Source organism: Nanorana parkeri, unplaced genomic scaffold (genome assembly GCF_000935625.1).
Source record: "Nanorana parkeri isolate BGI_ZX_2015 unplaced genomic scaffold, ASM93562v1 scaffold77, whole genome shotgun sequence".
Classification (NCBI taxonomy): Eukaryota; Metazoa; Chordata; class Amphibia; order Anura; family Dicroglossidae; genus Nanorana; species Nanorana parkeri.
Genome location: NW_017306345.1, coordinates 2201058 through 2218992, shown reverse-complemented (window position 1 = coordinate 2218992; position 17935 = coordinate 2201058). Strand labels below are relative to the sequence as shown.

The window sequence follows — 17935 nt, the reverse complement described above, 5'->3', positions numbered from 1 at the left end:
GAATGCAGCCGAAGCAGATGCGGCTCTCTGCTCAGGCACATCAGGGGGCCCTCCAAAATGCCTCAATAGAGGGCCATGGCTGCCTGGTCTCGGCCGGCCCAGATTACCATCACGACTAAGGTCTGGTTGGAAAGTCTCGGCCGTGGTTCGGGTCACCTTAGTCTGGCAGCGGTTCGGGTCAGCTGGGTCAGGTCACGGTCCGAGTCAGCTCGGCCCAGCCACGGTTTGGGTCAGCTCGGCCTGCCTGTGACTCTGTGTTGGCTCAGCTTGGCCAGGCCTGTTTTCATTAGCAGGCCTGGAGCGGGAGCTCCACCCGCCGTATGTTAATCTAGCCCTGCTTGTGCCTGGCTCTCTCAGCCTTTCCAAATTCTACAGCCTTCTTGGCTGTTGCTTGTGTGGCTGATGAGGACTTGTGCAGTCAGTACCAAATTACAGTCCACGGAATCTGGAGTCTGTCTCACCCAGAGCTCTATCAGACTCCTAGTAAAACCAGCCCCCAGAATGGGATTTACCAACACAGGGTAACAAACTATCTTTCTTTACCTCCAGACCTCTGCTAGCATTACCATAAATCCTATATCTAAGAATCCGTGAAGAAACATATCTTCCATCCATCACTTTTAATGCCGTCCTGGCAGGTTTTACAAGCAGTCTGTTACAATATACAGTATATATTTATATACACGTGTGTGTTTGTTTGCACTTTTGTGTGCACACCCCTAATGCAATAGGCTGGGCACGCCTATGCTCTTGTCTTGCACATGCTGCCCATCAAGACATTCCTTTATCATTGTCTGTAATATCCCCAACCTTGCCCATTCTAGAACAGGCACACTTTTGTCCGGTATAACACTGTATCTTACTGCCCAATGACTGTGCCCTTGTTGTCCACTCAAAGGGATGATAGTAGATGTCCAAGGTTTAAAAGAGAACTCCAGTTAAAAAAAAACACCCCCAGCCTGTGCCCTCGAAATTCAAGGAGTAGCTCATCTATCTGTTACTCCACTTTCTTCTCCTATTAGCATGCTCTTTATCAGAGCATTAACCGATCGGCCCCTTGTGCTGCTTCTTCCTTTTTCTTTCTGAGTTCTGCTTTGCAGGATCTGCAACAAGCTCTTACCAATATAAATTAATGTGTTTACACTGCTGGAATAAAAAAAAATGCATTTAATGTAGTAATAATGAATACAGAACTTCAATAATTTTTGTCTTTACATCTGTCTGAAATTCAGCTTTGAAGTCAGAGAAGTCGGTTTTTATTTCTGTCTATTTCATGTGCTGGGGAGATTTGCAGATTTGTAAAACCTGACAGGAGTTTTAATTAGGGATGTCCCGATGCCACTTTTTAAAGACCAAGTACAAGTACTTTCCCGCATGTACTTGCCGATACCAATTACCGATACTACTGGTCCTCCTCTGTTAGTAGGCATCAGGATCCCCCAGCTTTGGACACTGGGGCGGTCACTCCGGTAGTTCTGCCCGTGGGGCTGTCCATGGCTGTGCCTGCACCGGGAAGGAGGAGGAGATAAAGAACCAGGCAGGCACTGCCATGGACAGCTACTTGCAGGTCACCAGCAAGCTGCTGAGGTCCCCACAAGCGCATATTCTCAGCAGCGGCTGCGATTTAAAAATGTACCGGTATCTGCCTTAAGAATCAGGGCATTTTCACAAGTACAAGTACTTGTAAAAATGCCTGCTATCGGCCCCGATACCGATACTAGTATCGGTATCTGGACATCCCTAGTTTTAATCAATCTGTACTCTATTAAAAATGGAAAAATAATCTTTGCCTTAGTATATTGAATAACGTGGAGCTTTGCTCACTTCCATCCCCCAAACATGTGCAAGCAAAAATTATTATTTTTTAAAATTATTTTGCTTACACGTTTGGATATTCTTTGCGAAGTGAAATTTCACCACATTTACCAAACTAAAGGGAAAAATCCCTTGCAAAGTGAACAGCCTTTTTGTGTTTAGTAAATCAACCCCATAGATTGTTGCAAACGTGTAGTCAAAGAGTCACAATGCACCAGTGAATAGAGATACACAAGTTGATCCGTGTGAGTTTAGAATTTCCCAAAAACCGGGCTTCTTGGCCAAAGTCAATCTAGCATGCATGTGTTCATTTGTTGTGGCCTTGGTGGGACTGCCATAATCAACTACTACCATAATGTCTAGCACACCCTCTGGCCCAGGAAACAATTTGTGTGTCTTCTGTAGCAGCTAGTCTGAGGTGAAAGGCAACGGAGCTTCCAATGTATATACACCCAGCAGAATGGGGTAGGCTGCCATTTCATGTGTTGTGTGAAGCAGGAGAAGGTGGTAGAGAGCAGAAAGTGGAGAAGGTGGTATAGTTCTAGGTAGCATGGCTCTTGGTAGGAGGGTAGGATCATATAGTGTGTTTGTTACTGGGCAAAGAAGACACTCTATGGCTACTCTGAGCCAGATAGAACGTCAAGTATTTGAGAAAATTATTGCAGAAGCATATAGAGAAGCATACAACATACATTATCTTCATCTATCACTATTGTTTGATAAAACTGTTCTAGGACTGTGTCAGCAGTCTGTCTTCTGTTATTTCATTTACTTATTTTAATCTGCATTGTAGAAAAGATGACAGTCTATTGCAATTGTTAATCTGTGATGGGTCATAACAATATCATACCTGCTCTTCTGAGCCTTTAGGGAAGACATGCCTACATTAACATGAACAGGGTCCTAGCATGTGTGTACAATCAGTGCAATGAAAGAATTCATACCATTTTATTTTCTTTTTTATTGCCCCAGTTATAGTTCAACAAGCTGCATCGTCCATAGTGAAGTACAATACATCTATATATAGCAGATACTGAACCATAGTCAAGCATGGAAAATATCAAGCTTTTAAAGCAAACAAGTGATTAAGTATATTTCTTAGCTTTTGAGGGCTATTTGCTTATGTATTCTTAGGAACCTAGGTTGATCTGGATTAAAAACCTTTGCTATTGTGTATGTTTAAACTCTGCCTATCTCTTACTCCAGCTGGAAGATTAAAGCAAATCTAAACCCAAGAACAAAATTTTATATATTGCAGCTTACCATTCTTTAGATGTGGTGGCTGCAGTAGAAGAGGTTAAATTAAGACTTTACTCCTACCTGCTTTTCCTACTAGACTCAATTATTGAAGCCTGTTGGCCAAAATCATTTTGCCTTCTCTTTGTCTACTGAAGATTCACAACCTATTTATCTTTATGCAGCTTGAAACATTCTCACTTCAAATAATAGTAACTTTTGTAGTCACAAAATGTGTCAAAATTCTCTTGGTGCTGAGGTAGGGGTTGCATTATTACATTTGTTTCAAAATAAGGGTCTAGCTGTTGCGTGAGTGGAGCACAGCTTCTAGGGAAAGCTAGAGGTTTTGCGTCAGATAACGAAAGTGTTGTTATAATATGTACACTGCAAATTTAAACCAACTTAAACCAGTAAGTAATAAAATACCCTGTCACCAACTTAAAATTTGCAGGTGAATGCACAGAAAAATCAAGTATTTTAAATGCTTGCTTGCAGTGTTTGTCGTTTCCATAAATTATTGTATTCAATTGCAATGTGCCTTTGAAATTGCTAGAATATATGACTACTTACAGTCTATCCTCTATCACAGCTCCCTCAGTCCTTGCACGTCATAGCTCTCTCCTCTTCTGGGAGTGTCTAATTACTCTGTGCTGGCCCACTTTATCTGCCCCTCCCCTCATCTTTCTACATAACCTATGTAGCAACCAGAGGAGGACCAAAGGAGAATACTTTAGAATTTCCCTTGAGTGACAGTTCTGAGTCTGTGGGGCTGCTCACATCATATCTAAGATAGTGGTGCCCAGCAGCAGTCCAAACCTTTTGTATGTTTACACAAGGGAGTCCTTTACATGTAAATAGCATGAATATAATATGTTGCACACATATTATCTTATTAGATTATTAGATGACTGGTCTGGTGACCGGGTCTCTTTAAGAGGAAAGAAAGTGCAAACACATCTCTCACATTGATATCATCTTTAGAGAACCTTAAATGCACCTTTGTCATAGTTAAACATATTTTGAGATCCCATCCAGTAATTCAACCTCTGCAATCTGTACATGACCGTGATTATTGTGTTTGCATATGATATGTACACAGGTAACTTAATACCTGTGTAGAGACTACATCCTATGCAGCCACCCATTCTGCCACCAGCAGAATGACCATCATAGGGTACTGTAGCAGTTCTGTTAACTAAGTCCAGGAGGCAAATTCAACTACACACAGATAAAGTCAATTGGGCCACTGGCTCTGCCCATGATCTGCTCCTCTTTGACATGTTTCACCCTTACAGGCTTAATCGCAGAGATAGGGATGAACTAAGAAGGAGGACTTTTATACTGTTCAAATAGCCAATATAGAACAGTTCTTTAAAGCAGGCATTAGTGAGCTAACAGGACATGCATTATATACAAAATATGCAAAATGTATTTTGGTTTCGATGATGAATAAACAATAATGCTCAAAATTGTAAACATCCTCTAGGAGGTTCAATGTCAATATCTGCATAGAAGCGTAGAAGTATAGAGTATAAGTTTACATAGAAGTTCCCATGTCCCCACTGATGTGTGAGATGTTTTTCTACTGGGAAACTAAAATTTTGTACAATTTATAATACATCCTGGATCAGTGGGGAACGTGAGTTTATTATAAAGAGGTGTTTTCTTTTTGTCTGAGTGAGTTTCCCCTATATGATTAATAGAAGTGTAGTCCCCTACATATCCTCCATATCTACAGAGCAATACATAATAATACACACAATGCATAATCTGTATCCCCCCAACCCCTAAAACCAATAATTTAATGTTACACAATTTAAATAAATTCCAAAGAAACCCAAGAATGTAATAATAAACAGAGAAAAGTGTATATACATAGAAATTAAATCAATTAATCGCAAACTGCATAATGTTAAGACCTTAGATCCTGTGAGTGAGGGTGCACAAAATGCATCCTTCTGCCACTGTGCAATAACACAAGGCCACTTTAACTGCCTATTTTCATCATCTTCATTCTTTCCTAATAAAAGAAAGGCTGCAGAATGTGCTGCAGCCTTAGCCAGCATGGCCTCATAAAAAAATTCTTAAAACTCCATGTCATTGTTCTAGTTTGCCAATTTGTGAGGCAACGTTTAGCCAAGAGTCCAAAACAATTTTAATGGAAACATATTTTTAAAATGCCACAGTGTACTGCAAAGAACATACACAAACACAATATTTTTATGCAAGTTTATTTAAATGATCCATTTTGACACATACACAGTTTGAATTTCTTAAATTTTTGATACACAATAATGTTATGGTATGACATGTGTAACGTAGGGTGTGTGTATAATATTCAGTGACTGATTTAAATGCCTTCCAAACAGTATTTTTTTTCAAAAAACTAACTTTTGATAAATCTCCTTGGTTAGTATCTAACGTCACTGGATGTTTTTGTTCTCTTTGCCAGGATGGGAGTGACTGTGTATTGGTATTTTCTACCATGAACGTCACTGAAAAGTGAGTTAAACATTTGGCTTTCATTTATACTTTGCTTTTCTGGTGAAGATCTATGCTGACTGTGCAAAACCCATCCTATTGTTGCCCATATCATAGACTGAATAGTATTGCCGAAGGAAGACATCACCCAAAATCCAGAAAGGTTGACCATTTTGAGATGGCAGGTAAGTCACTTCTACTCCCACTGTACAGTATCCATTATTCTGCAAATAAATACAAAACAGATAAGTGAACAGGATGGACACATAAATTAAATCCAGACAGGAAATGTTAATATTATAACATTAAGAACCATAGAATACATACATATTTTCAATAGGGAAATAGGTAAGCACTAAGAGAAATAGAAAGAAATAGTATATATATCTAGATATCTAGATATCTAGATATATATATTGAGACTGAGGCCTCATCACAGAAGCATGCCAGGGACTTTCCCACTGACATATTAGTCTGTTAATACCAAATTATCTGTTGGCAGAAGCACCATGTCCTGGATGAGATCAGGATGTGATATGCTGCATTTGTTGCAAATTGGTTGATTGCTTGTTTAAATTTGATGCACTTTTATTACTAAATTGTAATATGCTGGTCAACAAGTAGTACCTGCAGGATATAAGCAGATGGTGACAATGGGAACTGAACTCCATTGATGGTAAAGCTGATGGTAGGAAGGCTCTGTACATTGTTACAGTTCACTACATACTGCAAAGAAAAACAAGAAGCTATAAGTTTGAATTAACCGGTAAAGAATCAAGTTGCATACAGGGTAAAAAGTTTTCAATAAGAAGCACAAATTGCTAGTCTATAATAAATGGGTTATGTGTATCCCTGATTAAAGTAGCCTATGCACTCATAGGCTTCCTGATAAGTAATGCACTAGGTGTGACCACTTCTTGTGATAATCTGGCTGTGTATAGTTACCATTAGAGCAATAATAGGCATTTTCAAGCATCAAAATTGCTCATCATCGCAATACCTTGGATAAACTCTGCATGACCCAATGGTTCACTATGAGCTGCACATATTGTATTATTGGTCAAGCAGAGGAGCATATCACAGAGAGTGTGAAAATCTAACTTTGTCCTTGCTCTCTATGGTGTTTCCACTTCAGCACCAAGGTGAAAACTATCAGTTTTGCTAATTTGGCTGCACATGCAGTTTGCTTAAAGAAAGTGATTTTTTTTTTCCAGATTGGTTGTTGTTTTATTTCTTGGGTGTATTTAGGGTAGGTCCTTTTATTTTATTTAATGTTTGTATTCGAGTTTTTTATTTAACAGGTAAAATTTGTATTGAGTTTTATTACTTGTTTTATATTATTCGTTTACTGTTGTATTATATTATTTATTTTTTACATTGAGCCCCCAAGAACACTGTAATTTAACATTCCCATTTTATTTATATAGTGAAAATATAGCTGAAATCTTTTTTTCTACCAAAATTTGGGTGACATTAAAACTTAGTTATGCTCACCCCGATTTGTTTAATAACTACATATAGCTGTGATGTGAAACTGATATCAGATTTCATCCATTAAACATAGTCAGAACAAAAAAACAAAACAAAAAAGATAGGTATGCTGTGGGTTTTTAGTTTTAATAAAGCCCAGTTCCAGCCAAAACTTTTTTGGTTTGTTTTGGACAGAGTTAGGAAGAGTTAGAACCATTATCAGATTTTTAATGCTGTTTGTGTTCCTATTGGGGAGATTTGCACTTACTTTCTGTCCCATTGACACAAGTGATGTGATCGCTTTTCTGCTCTTGGTATCCTATTTTCCCAGTGACATCTGCACCTTCTCATTTCAGGTGTCACCAGGACAGTAATTGAGCAGAGATATACCCAATAAGGACACAGACTAAAATAAAAACCTGACAGAAGTTTTGACTCTTACCCACTCTATTGAAAACTAAAAAGACTAGTTTTGTCAGCTTTAGGGCTGCGTGAAAGAAGTATATTTATTAAGTTTTCTTTAGAATACTGTATATACTCGAGTATAAGCCGTCCCGAATATAAGCCGAGGTACCTAATTTTAGCAAAAAAAACTGGGAAAAAGTATTGACCCGAATATAAGCCGAGGGTGGGAAATGAGGCAGCTACTGGTAGATAGATACCAATAAAATTACATTAATATTTATTTAAAAGAAAAATAACCTAGCTCTGTAAGTGGAAAAGGGGGTACAGGGCTACATATCATGTACTACGGATCATTTAACCCATTCATATTAGCAGAGGATAATTGTAAATCTATTGTTCAGTGCACTCTATATGTAGTATATAGTACATGTACATATAGAGTGCCTGCAACAATACATTTACAATGATCCTCTGCTAACATGAATGGGTTAAATGATCCATAGTACAGGGCTACATACAGATCATTTAATACATTCATGTTAGTATAATTGTAAATGTATTGTCTGCACTGTATTAGCAGTATATACTCTATATAGAGTATATACTGCTAATACAGTGCAGACAATACATTTACAATTATACTAACATGAATGTATTAAATGATCTGTATGTAGCCCTGTACTATGGATCATTTAACCCATTCATGTTAGCAGAGGATCATTGTAAATGTATTGTTGCAGGCACTCTATATGTACATGTACTATATACTACATATAGAGTGCACTGAACAATAGATTTACAATTATCCTCTGCTAATATGAATGGGTTAAATGATCCGTAGTACATGATATGTAGCCCTGTACCCCCTTTTCCACTTACAGAGCTAGGTTATTTTTCTTTTAAATAAATATTAATGTAATTTTATTGGTATCTATCTACCAGTAGCTGCCTCATTTCCCACCCTCGGCTTATATTCGGGTCAATACTTTTTCCCAGTTTTTTTTGCTAAAATTAGGTACCTCGGCTTATATTCGGGACGGCTTATACTCGAGTATATACGGTATATAACTACAAATTAGTATTTCCAAAAGAAGAAGGGTTTTAATGATTGCAATTTGTACATGCCAGGCCTTTAAATAAATGCCCTACCTACAGTACATGGTATTTGAAGCATCACATAGCCTGCACTGAACTATCTGTAGAACACTAAGACATGCACAATGTTTTAGGATACTGGATATCATGTGCACAGGGCTGGTGGTTTTGGAGGGCACATGAAGCAGTCAGGACCTCACTGACTATAAATGAGTGTTAAGTCACACTAAATGTTAACTCACTGACTATCTGTAAGTGTTAAGTCAGGGTGGGTTGCTTAGAAATATTTGCAAATGAGCTAATAGGCAAGGCTATATTTGTTTCATGACTGGCCTGCATTTAAATGCCAACTGGGTTTTTCAAATCTCACAAGATATTTTCTAAACCAGAATTATGCCCAGTGGAAAATAGATGCAATTATTGAAAAACCATCATTGAAATTGTTTCCATCCAAGAAACAGCTTTTTCTCTTCTCTCTCTTACCTCTCCATATTGGCTTTGCTGGGCTCCAACATATTGCAGGAAAGTTCCTAGAAATTGTTGGGGAATAGTGAGGAGGGAGGTTCCTGTATCCACCATGGCTTGACATCCCTGGCTACACCAACCTGTTGCCTGTCCATTGATGGAAAACCTAAAATATATCAATACAGACTATTGTTCTTCATGACACAGCAGACTACATTACAAACCAGAATAGAAATTATCATGTTCATTTTAGATCAACTAATTGTTAGGCTAGAAACTACTCACTCATCAATAGCAATCTGCCAGTACAGCTCCTGAGTGACTGGTGCCCAGTTTATCTGTCCGGAATACAGCTGGTTGTCAACACCACCAAAAATGACTGCACCTGATTGACTGAACACAAATGATAAGTCAAAAAACAACTGCTTAGATAAAACAGCTCCATTAGTAACAAATACAAGACAGCTTTACAATACCACAAAGACATACCTGCCCATGTAGACACTGAAAATAGGGTATGTGAGGAGATTTTGTTGCAACATGCCCTGCATTGCAGTAGTGGCACCCCCTGCTGAAAGGGAAGGATAAGCCATTCCAAAAATACCTTCAAAGGCAGAATACACAAAGTTGGTGCCCGGTTCATTGACACTCAGGCCAAGTTCTTGGTTTGTGATGGTGAGGCTTTGCACCTTTGAAACAGAGATAATGTCACTGCTACGGCATTAGTACTGAGGTCTACAATAAGCTAAAAATGCAGAATAAAGCAGAAAGAATAAAGCAGAAACATTGTATATTCAGGGCTTGATTTTAGAGATCTACCTTCACTTTCTTTTTTGTGGACAATACTGACAGAAAGTGAGGAAAAATCTGCAACAGGGACACAGTTGTCAATACAAATCTGACAGGGGTTCCAGCCTTCCCTCCTCTGCTAAAAAAGGCATTTTTCTTTCTGTCTGTGTTGTTGTTGGGGGGGTTTCCTTCATTTCCTGTCTGGTAAACCATTTTCATTGGGATAAAGAATTAGGCTAAATCTCTCTAAAGTAGCCCTGAATAGCAAGCAAAAACTAAGAGGTGTCAAATCTATCCAAAAGGAGGAAAATGTTTTGGCAGGCATACACTAAAACAATATTAAGCTAAAAAAAGCACCTACAAATAGGCTAAAAAAGCTGTTTAAAAGTGGCTAAAACCAACAGAAAGTGGCACGCAAATTTCAACCTAGTTTCTATTGTAAAAGCATTCAAAAAGTCAGCCATCAACCAACAGTTCTGATCTTTGATGGTTACAATAGATGGTTGAAAGGGATTGAAATTGCCGCATAATTGCAGTGTATGTATGGCCAGTATATGTATATACAGTTGGGCAGAATAACTGTTACAGTAGTCAACATCGTCACAGCGTCTCCTATACAAAATGCCATGCCTGTAAGAGAAGGGGCAATATACCCTCCTTTGTGGCAGCCCATGTGTTAAAATGCTTTGCTGCTCCTCAGCCCCGGCATGCATTCTACATTTCCAGGTGTGTATATTACCTACTACCCTACTGCACATAGTGTTTCCTTCTGCTGGCATCACTACAGGATGTACAAGCCAGCAGGAAAAACCATTGTGTGCAGCAGAGGATTGGATTACAGGCATTTAAAGTGATTTGAAGTGAGCTACAAGCTTGCTTCTGTGATAAATTATATCTTTAATAGAAATCAGTAAACTAAGCGTGAGATTGTAGTCCATTACGGGAGCGAGCTTGGAGCCGTAGCTACTTTACAACACACACAGGGGCCATGGGGAACAAAAGTAGCCACTCTCCAGAAGGAAGGACATCGTCAGCACCAATTCAGAGATGATTTGAGGATCTACAGCCGAGTGATACAGAGATAAGCTCCATTTTTGTTAATACTTAGGGTACTTGAATGCATTTTTAGGATTTAACTTCTGAGTTTAGTGTCACTTTAAGATATCTAAAGTGTAAATTACTTGCTGCGGCCAAGGAACAGCAAAGCAGCAGCGTTTCAACACATGGACCACCAAAAAACGAAGTCTATGTATATGCCCATACAGCTTCCACAATTATGATTCATTGATCCTTGCCCAAAGTATGAGAATGACTACATTGTACCCTGACATTGGAAACTTACCAAAGAAAATAGGTTCCCAAGGTTCAAGAAAATGCATTCCACCCAACATTGAATTTTAGTTTCAGATAAACTAACCTTTTTTTTAGCTCTCATCTTTTTATTGTTATATTGTGACCTATAATTTGTGTTATTTATATGTATAATTTTATTAAACCCTAAAAATAATCTGTAATGAAAGAACTGTCGCTGCCACTACACACCCCTCCTTTTAAAAATGCTAATGTGACCTGCAAAGACTTCAGTACTTTCAGGTCACTGCGCTGCATGATATTTCTGCATTTTTTGCTGCACACTTGTTCTGTGTCTGTGTTTCAAAAAGAAATAAGATTTAGCTAGGCAGCTAGAATTTTTAGAAATATATTAACAATGGTAGCCTACATATTTCTGTTACATATAACATGTTTCCTTTAATTGTAGGCAGAGGCCAGTTGTTATCTTTCCTGTGCATTACAGTAATTTGACCCAGTGCAACAGAAGCTTACAGGTAAGTAAAAAATTAAAAATCTTGTATAGCTTGGCTGCCAGGGTACTACAGTCTAAAAATTCCCAGCACCTCTCAGGATTCCAGCACACTGAAGTTCTTTTAATGGTAAACACGTATTCTCTTTTTTCATTTTAAAGGAGTTTTCTGCTTTCAAAAAAAAAGAATGGACTCTTCATGGATTGCTTCTCTGCTCAGACTTCTGATACGGTGTTTAAAAAAAAAGCCATTGTAGCACTTAAAGCTGCTTGACATTTTTCAGCATGAAATATATTTGGCTTAGTAATCCAAAGCAAGCTGTCAGGGTGAACAAGGCTGAACATGTAACAGCACTGCAGCATCCTCTAGACTGCCTTTTTAAAATCTAAACTAAAGCAAGGAAACCCACTCTCTTGTTGATAGTGGAAATGCCTTTAAAAGGAAACTATAATGGTTTTTGGTCAATTTAATGTTTTTTTTATAAACTGACCTTTTGAGATCATTATTTTCATTACTTTAATTACTTGTATATAATTATGCACAAATTAAAAATAAATGAAGTGTGCTTCTATTACACCATAATAGCAACAGCGTACTGAGTTTTTTGGCAACCCGACTAAAACTCAGAAAAGAAAAAGGAGGAGATACTGTATGTCCCTCCTCTGATGTCTGTGTTGTTACCTTATCTGAATAGCTGAGTAATATGAATCAGGACTAATAATATTTTCTAAAAATATTGTGGTACATAACAAACCATTTTGAACTAATTATCATTCATCCACTACTTAGTTTTAGCCAATATAAATAGGAGTTAGATATGGATAAGAGCTTAGGTAAGAATTGTTTATCCTGCTTTAAAGTTCCACTTACTGTCACAGTGTCATAGCCAAAGACACCAGTGAGACTCCCACTGCCATATTGCATAGAAAACTGCTGGTTATTGGAAGTGTATGTAGAGGACTGGCTTGGGTTGAACAGTGGGTGGTTCTCTAAGGGGTCAAGCAGACAAATTACATGAGCAACAGTAACACGTTAGATGCTTCTACAATGCTTTAAAAATGTACTTTGATTCATACATCTCTCAAAGCCACTCTTTTTTGTGATTAACTATGTTCATCAAATGCATTCAACAAAATGATGGTGCTTTCTGTAAATGTATGGTGTATATACAGTATATTTAAATGTCCTATTATCAATTAAATGTTAATAAGAATTTTCCTGGCAGGGTAAAGGGTCAATTTTTTTTGCAGTCTCACAGGCCCTACTGACAAGTTTCTATAAGATAAACATGGAAATAAGTTTTCTTAACATGTCACCATTTTTGGTGTGATCACCTTATTGTAAGTAATAATTTGTTTTATGTTGAATAGATGAGTAAATAATGTTTTTAATGTTTGCTCAGTGTAATAGTGCAGATAAACGATTCACACCTGGATTTTTACAGTGAAAAATAAAAAAAACATCAGTACAGTGGAAAGATAACATAAGGGATGCACAGTGGTGACCTGTTATAGCAAGCATTACAACACTGGTCATTGCCCAAACTGGTCACTGGATTTGAAACTGAGTAACTGTCACCACTTCTACAAGAAACTTCCCCCCCGGGTGTGTCAATATTGTAAACTGACTTTTCTTGAGCAGGGTGGTGCCGATAGGCCCACCCATGGCTGAAATTTCATCCAATTTAATCCTGTATGGCTAGCTTAATATACCAGTTTGTACCAATGGTCATACTTACGACAGGCTTGACTCTGGCAATAGGTTGAAGCAACCCAAAGATTGGATGACCCAGTGTCAAAAAGTACCATGAAGTTCTGTGGAGGTGTTCCAACACTAATCTGTCCATAATAGCAGGCCTGAAATGCAAAAAAAAGTGACATCAGCTATAAAAAAAATTCTAAATGTATGTTCTTTATGATCCCTTTAACAAAATTCATATTAACTGCTTGGATGGACTCTTATCTGATGTTCTTCACTGAAAAAAGTAGAAAGGAAGTTTGTTATTCCAGAAGATTTTATAGTTAGTGAATATAATCCCACCAGATTATGAGATCACTGGAACACATTTTAATCAATAATACGTATGGCTGTCCAATAAGGAAATATTTTTTTGCATTTTATTAAGAAGGATAGCTTATAAAAAGGCCTTTGTAACTATAAGGTAGATGAGGGAAGCAATTCCGAACAGCACAGAAACATTGAACATAAACAAGAGACATACAACATAAATTTACATTACATGCGCCAACCTAAATGCTGTTTGTACAACCTCAACTAAATTTATACAGAAATAAATGCACAATTACATTACAATTACAAATTAACTGCATGTTAACCCTAACAATTGACTTCTATTATTTGCTACCATTTGGTCTGTTAAATATATTGTTGAAAGTGTTTTGTTATATTGATAAGTGTAAGATAATACCTTAATACCTGTCAGAAATTCCGAGCTGTCCTGTGCACGCTTCCTGTGTCATCTCAAGGAGTCTTGAGAAGAGTAGACTATAGAAAAGACAGGGCTGGCACAAATATGATTGTGTTGTCAGCCCACAACAGGACTTAGGAGCTGTGTTCATTTCTGGCAGATCAACAGGTATTTTTCTGTATTTGCAAGGTCTTTTTCGATGAAAGCAGAGCTGGCATCCATTTGCTGATCTCCCCTGGGTAGTTTGAACCTAGAAATGCTCAGCTCTGAAGAGGTGGCAATAGAAGGGAAGAGGTGGCAATAGTGGTCCAATATGCCTCTGATGTCTCCTTAAGGAAAACCTGCCACCTGATCTATTCTGTCACTTAGGATGTATGTTATCCCCATTGTGATTGAAATAAAATAAAATAAAAACATGTTTAAATTAAAGTTTAATAAAATAAATGAAAAACACTCCAACAAAAGGTTTTCAAATCTGCCTGCCCCCACGTTTACACACAAATGTATGCAAAATATAGGTATAGCCTGCACTCGCCAGAGTCACAGCAATAATTCTAGGGCCATCATTCACTATTAACTCTAGTGGCTCTAATTTGTAAGCTGTAAATGCTTTTATGAATATTTTGAGTACTGTAGTTTTTTTGCCATTGCACAGGCATGCTTAATTTTGAAACTTGACATATTTAGTTTAGATTTACTTAATGCAACCTCATCTTTTATAGTCTACCAAACTGGGATATTATGTTTGTGTTTGTGTGCACTAAATGAATTCAAGTGTATTATTTATTGATAAACAATAGCAAACAGTAGCAGAAATATTGTGTGGCATAAAAATTCTACAGGGTCTCTGCTTTCAGAAAATATATATTGTTTGGGTGGATTAAGTAATCTTCAGTCTAAAATGTGCATTTTACATGTGCGCAAACAAATAAAAAAAAAATGGCTCTGGCAGTGAAAGGGTTTAAGGGATAAAACATGGGAAACATTGCATGTATTGCAGAGATGTACTGCATATTTTTTATTTTATTTTTTTCTGTGACATACACTTTAAGTATTGTTTGTACATCTTCAACTCCTTCTATGCACTTTTTCACCATAACACTAAAGCTTGGTGTGGTGATTTTTCTCTCACATAAAGTTGCACTTAATACATTACTTTTTTCATTAAATCCGTGTGTGATGTTTAGCTTTTTTGAATGTAGAGAATTTTTTTTAAATAGAAATTATTTTTGCACATGATTGCATGTTGGAAATGGATTAAGATTTTCTGAGTTGCTAAAAAGAATACTTTTTAATAAATCAACCCCAGAAAATCTACCATGTTTCGTTGGAACATTTTCTCTAAGCTCGGCAACAAAAAACAACTATCTTTAATGGTCTTGGTCTTTGTGTGTGCCGCACTCACTTCAGGAGAGTCAAAATACTACATATTGATGTGCACATGCTTGTGCATTTTGTATGGTAGTTTTCAAGATCTAAAACGATTATGCTCACAAACCTACAAACTGGTTACTACAAGCGGAAGCTGATCACTGTACGAGGAAGGGAGTGGTTTGTGCATGTGGTGTTTTTGCCTTTTCTTAAATATTTCTGTTTAAATAAAATGTTAATTTAACATACTATTTATGAATTTATTATAGAATATATAGGTGTAAAATGGGCTTATATTGGGTGAATTTTGAGATTGAGTGATAAATAAGAGTACATTAAAGCACTTTTCCCATTGGACAACAGATGTGGTTGAATATAGGTGAATGTTGTTTAATTCTATTTTCACCATAGGATAAAAAGAATTCATTTGCAAAAATTAATTATGGCCAAAAATTGGGAGAATGTCAAGTCAAATCAACAGTAAATATGTCACTAAACGTATGGGGTTTTTATACTTACATCCATGTTCATAGGCTCATAGACCACAGCAAAATCAAGCTTGTGGTTGTAGCTGTATTTCATGGCAGGATCCCTCTTGTGTGTTTTCATAAATTCTTCCAGGACACCTTTCTCCTTCATTGTCTCCCTTATGGATTTGAATCTCTGCAGAGGGACTCTGTAACAACATTATGATCATCTTATGAAAATCACATGAAGATGTTCAAAATAAAACATTTCTACTACTATGATGCTCAAGTCTTATAGTGCTTTAACGGGATTTCATTTAAATTTAGTATTAACTGAAGAAGATTAATATAAAGTAGAACCATTAAGAAAAGAGTAAATATGTTAACACTGTTTTCAGCTTGAATCTGTTATTAATAAATTCAGAGCAATTTGAAGCAGATCCAAATGTATGCAGGTTGGCTCTTCCATCTCTAGTCACTAAAAAAGATAGTCAAGAAACATGTTTGCCGTGTAGTGAGTGCTCAGTTCATAAACAATCCTTATAAGGGTCATACATAAGGGTTACATATATACTGTAAGTTCACTACTGCACTAATATTTAGTATTAGTTTGAAACCCTTGGTGGTTTATGATTGATCTTCCTAGATAAAGTGTGTGAACAGCCTTAAGAGAGAATGCTTCTGTTGTTGTCACCAGTTATGATGCAAGTGTAATGCCTAAATGAGGAAGCTTACAAAATGTTGTGATGATTTCTGAAGATACCTTCCAGTAATCCAGTTTATACTTTTTTTTTATACTTTTGATAAGCCCTTAGCCTACTGATGCCCTGTGCCTTGTTGGAGGAGGCTGTTAGAAAACCTAACAATACTAATAATGTTGATAGGGTATTATTCATATAGGGATTATGTATGAATGTGAAGGACATAAGTGATGGTTGATTTTCTATATATTCATTTGTTCAGTATGGGAATGTACACATGCAGATTTATAAAGGCCATGGTTTTGGTTAAGTCTAGAAAGATGTAATACTATATGTTTAAAAGAGAATTATGGGGTGAGTGTTTTTCCCCATAGTTCTCTTTAGGGTCGCAGGAGGACATATACAAACCTCCTTAGAAACAGAGATATAGATGTAAGCATGTTTGTTAATAACAATATGTATAATCTGTTAACCTAAGTTTCGAGAAAAAAACATCCTGCAAATTGTTGCAGCAAGTGTTTTTACAGGTAGAGCAAACAACCTACTCCTTTTTGGCTCAATAACCTTGATACTGATGGCACAAATAATGTTTATAATGTCCTCTTAATTATTTACAGGACGGTCACATTTTTCAAGTTATGGGCTTGACTTCCATGTATTTGCACTTCCCTTCTAGAATATGTAATTCAGATGTTGGCAGCATGTTAAAATAGGTTTTCTTGGAAATGCAAGAAGGCAGAGAAGAACAGGCAAAGTAAGAAAACAGTCTGAGAGAAAAAAAAATAATGGGGCTTATGATCACCTTATTCAAATATATAATAATAATCCCTATAGAGAATGGAGTGGAAAATTGTGCACTGTAAAGTCAACTTGTACTCCAGTTTTAGGTTTTTAAAGTAAACATCAACTTAAACAGCATGCACTATACATTATTACATTTATAAGCCAGAAAAGTGTCTTCTGTGTCCCCCTTCTAACTGTTTTGAGCTCTTTCACTTTGTTACTGGGGCTTCACTTTTCCTGACTAATGTCTAATGTCATTCCACTGTGCAATGACCTGGCTAATTTCATTCAACTGACCAAAGACTTATCAGTAAGGGCACTTTCATTGGATAAGTGGGTGACATCTAGTGGAGCTTAGCTATGAAGCCAAGTGAAATAAGGACCCAGTAACAAAGTTTGCACCATACACACTGCAGGACATTGCAGATAATACTCTGTATGTTGGAATATTATTATTTCCAGGTCATGTGTCAGGGTAGCTTCTCATAGAAAAGCAATGTTTTGGCAACGGTTAGTCTATAACACTGCTTATTACAGAATCTTTTCTGGCCAATAATGGTGATAGCAGCCATGGTAAAAAGTGTGTGCTGTAACACAGCATTAATACTTGATATCCTGATTATATAT

General features: G+C 37.1%; 1 protein-coding gene across 1 annotated transcript in view; it reads right to left on the bottom strand.

Annotated features, from left to right (window-relative positions):
• Positions 1-5596: 5596 nt before the first annotated feature.
• Positions 5597-17935, bottom strand: part of LOC108804890 (gastricsin-like) — a 14300-nt gene continuing 1961 nt past the window's right edge. The window contains exons 2-9 of the mRNA XM_018576803.1: positions 15877-16033; positions 13297-13414; positions 12429-12547; positions 9457-9656; positions 9253-9360; positions 8986-9133; positions 6160-6258; positions 5597-5756 (exon numbers count right to left, since the gene is read on the bottom strand). Of these exons, the coding sequence (XP_018432305.1) occupies positions 5604-5756; positions 6160-6258; positions 8986-9133; positions 9253-9360; positions 9457-9656; positions 12429-12547; positions 13297-13414; positions 15877-16033 (1102 nt within the window). The 3' untranslated portion in view covers positions 5597-5603. The remainder of the gene's footprint in view (positions 5757-6159; positions 6259-8985; positions 9134-9252; positions 9361-9456; positions 9657-12428; positions 12548-13296; positions 13415-15876; positions 16034-17935) is intronic.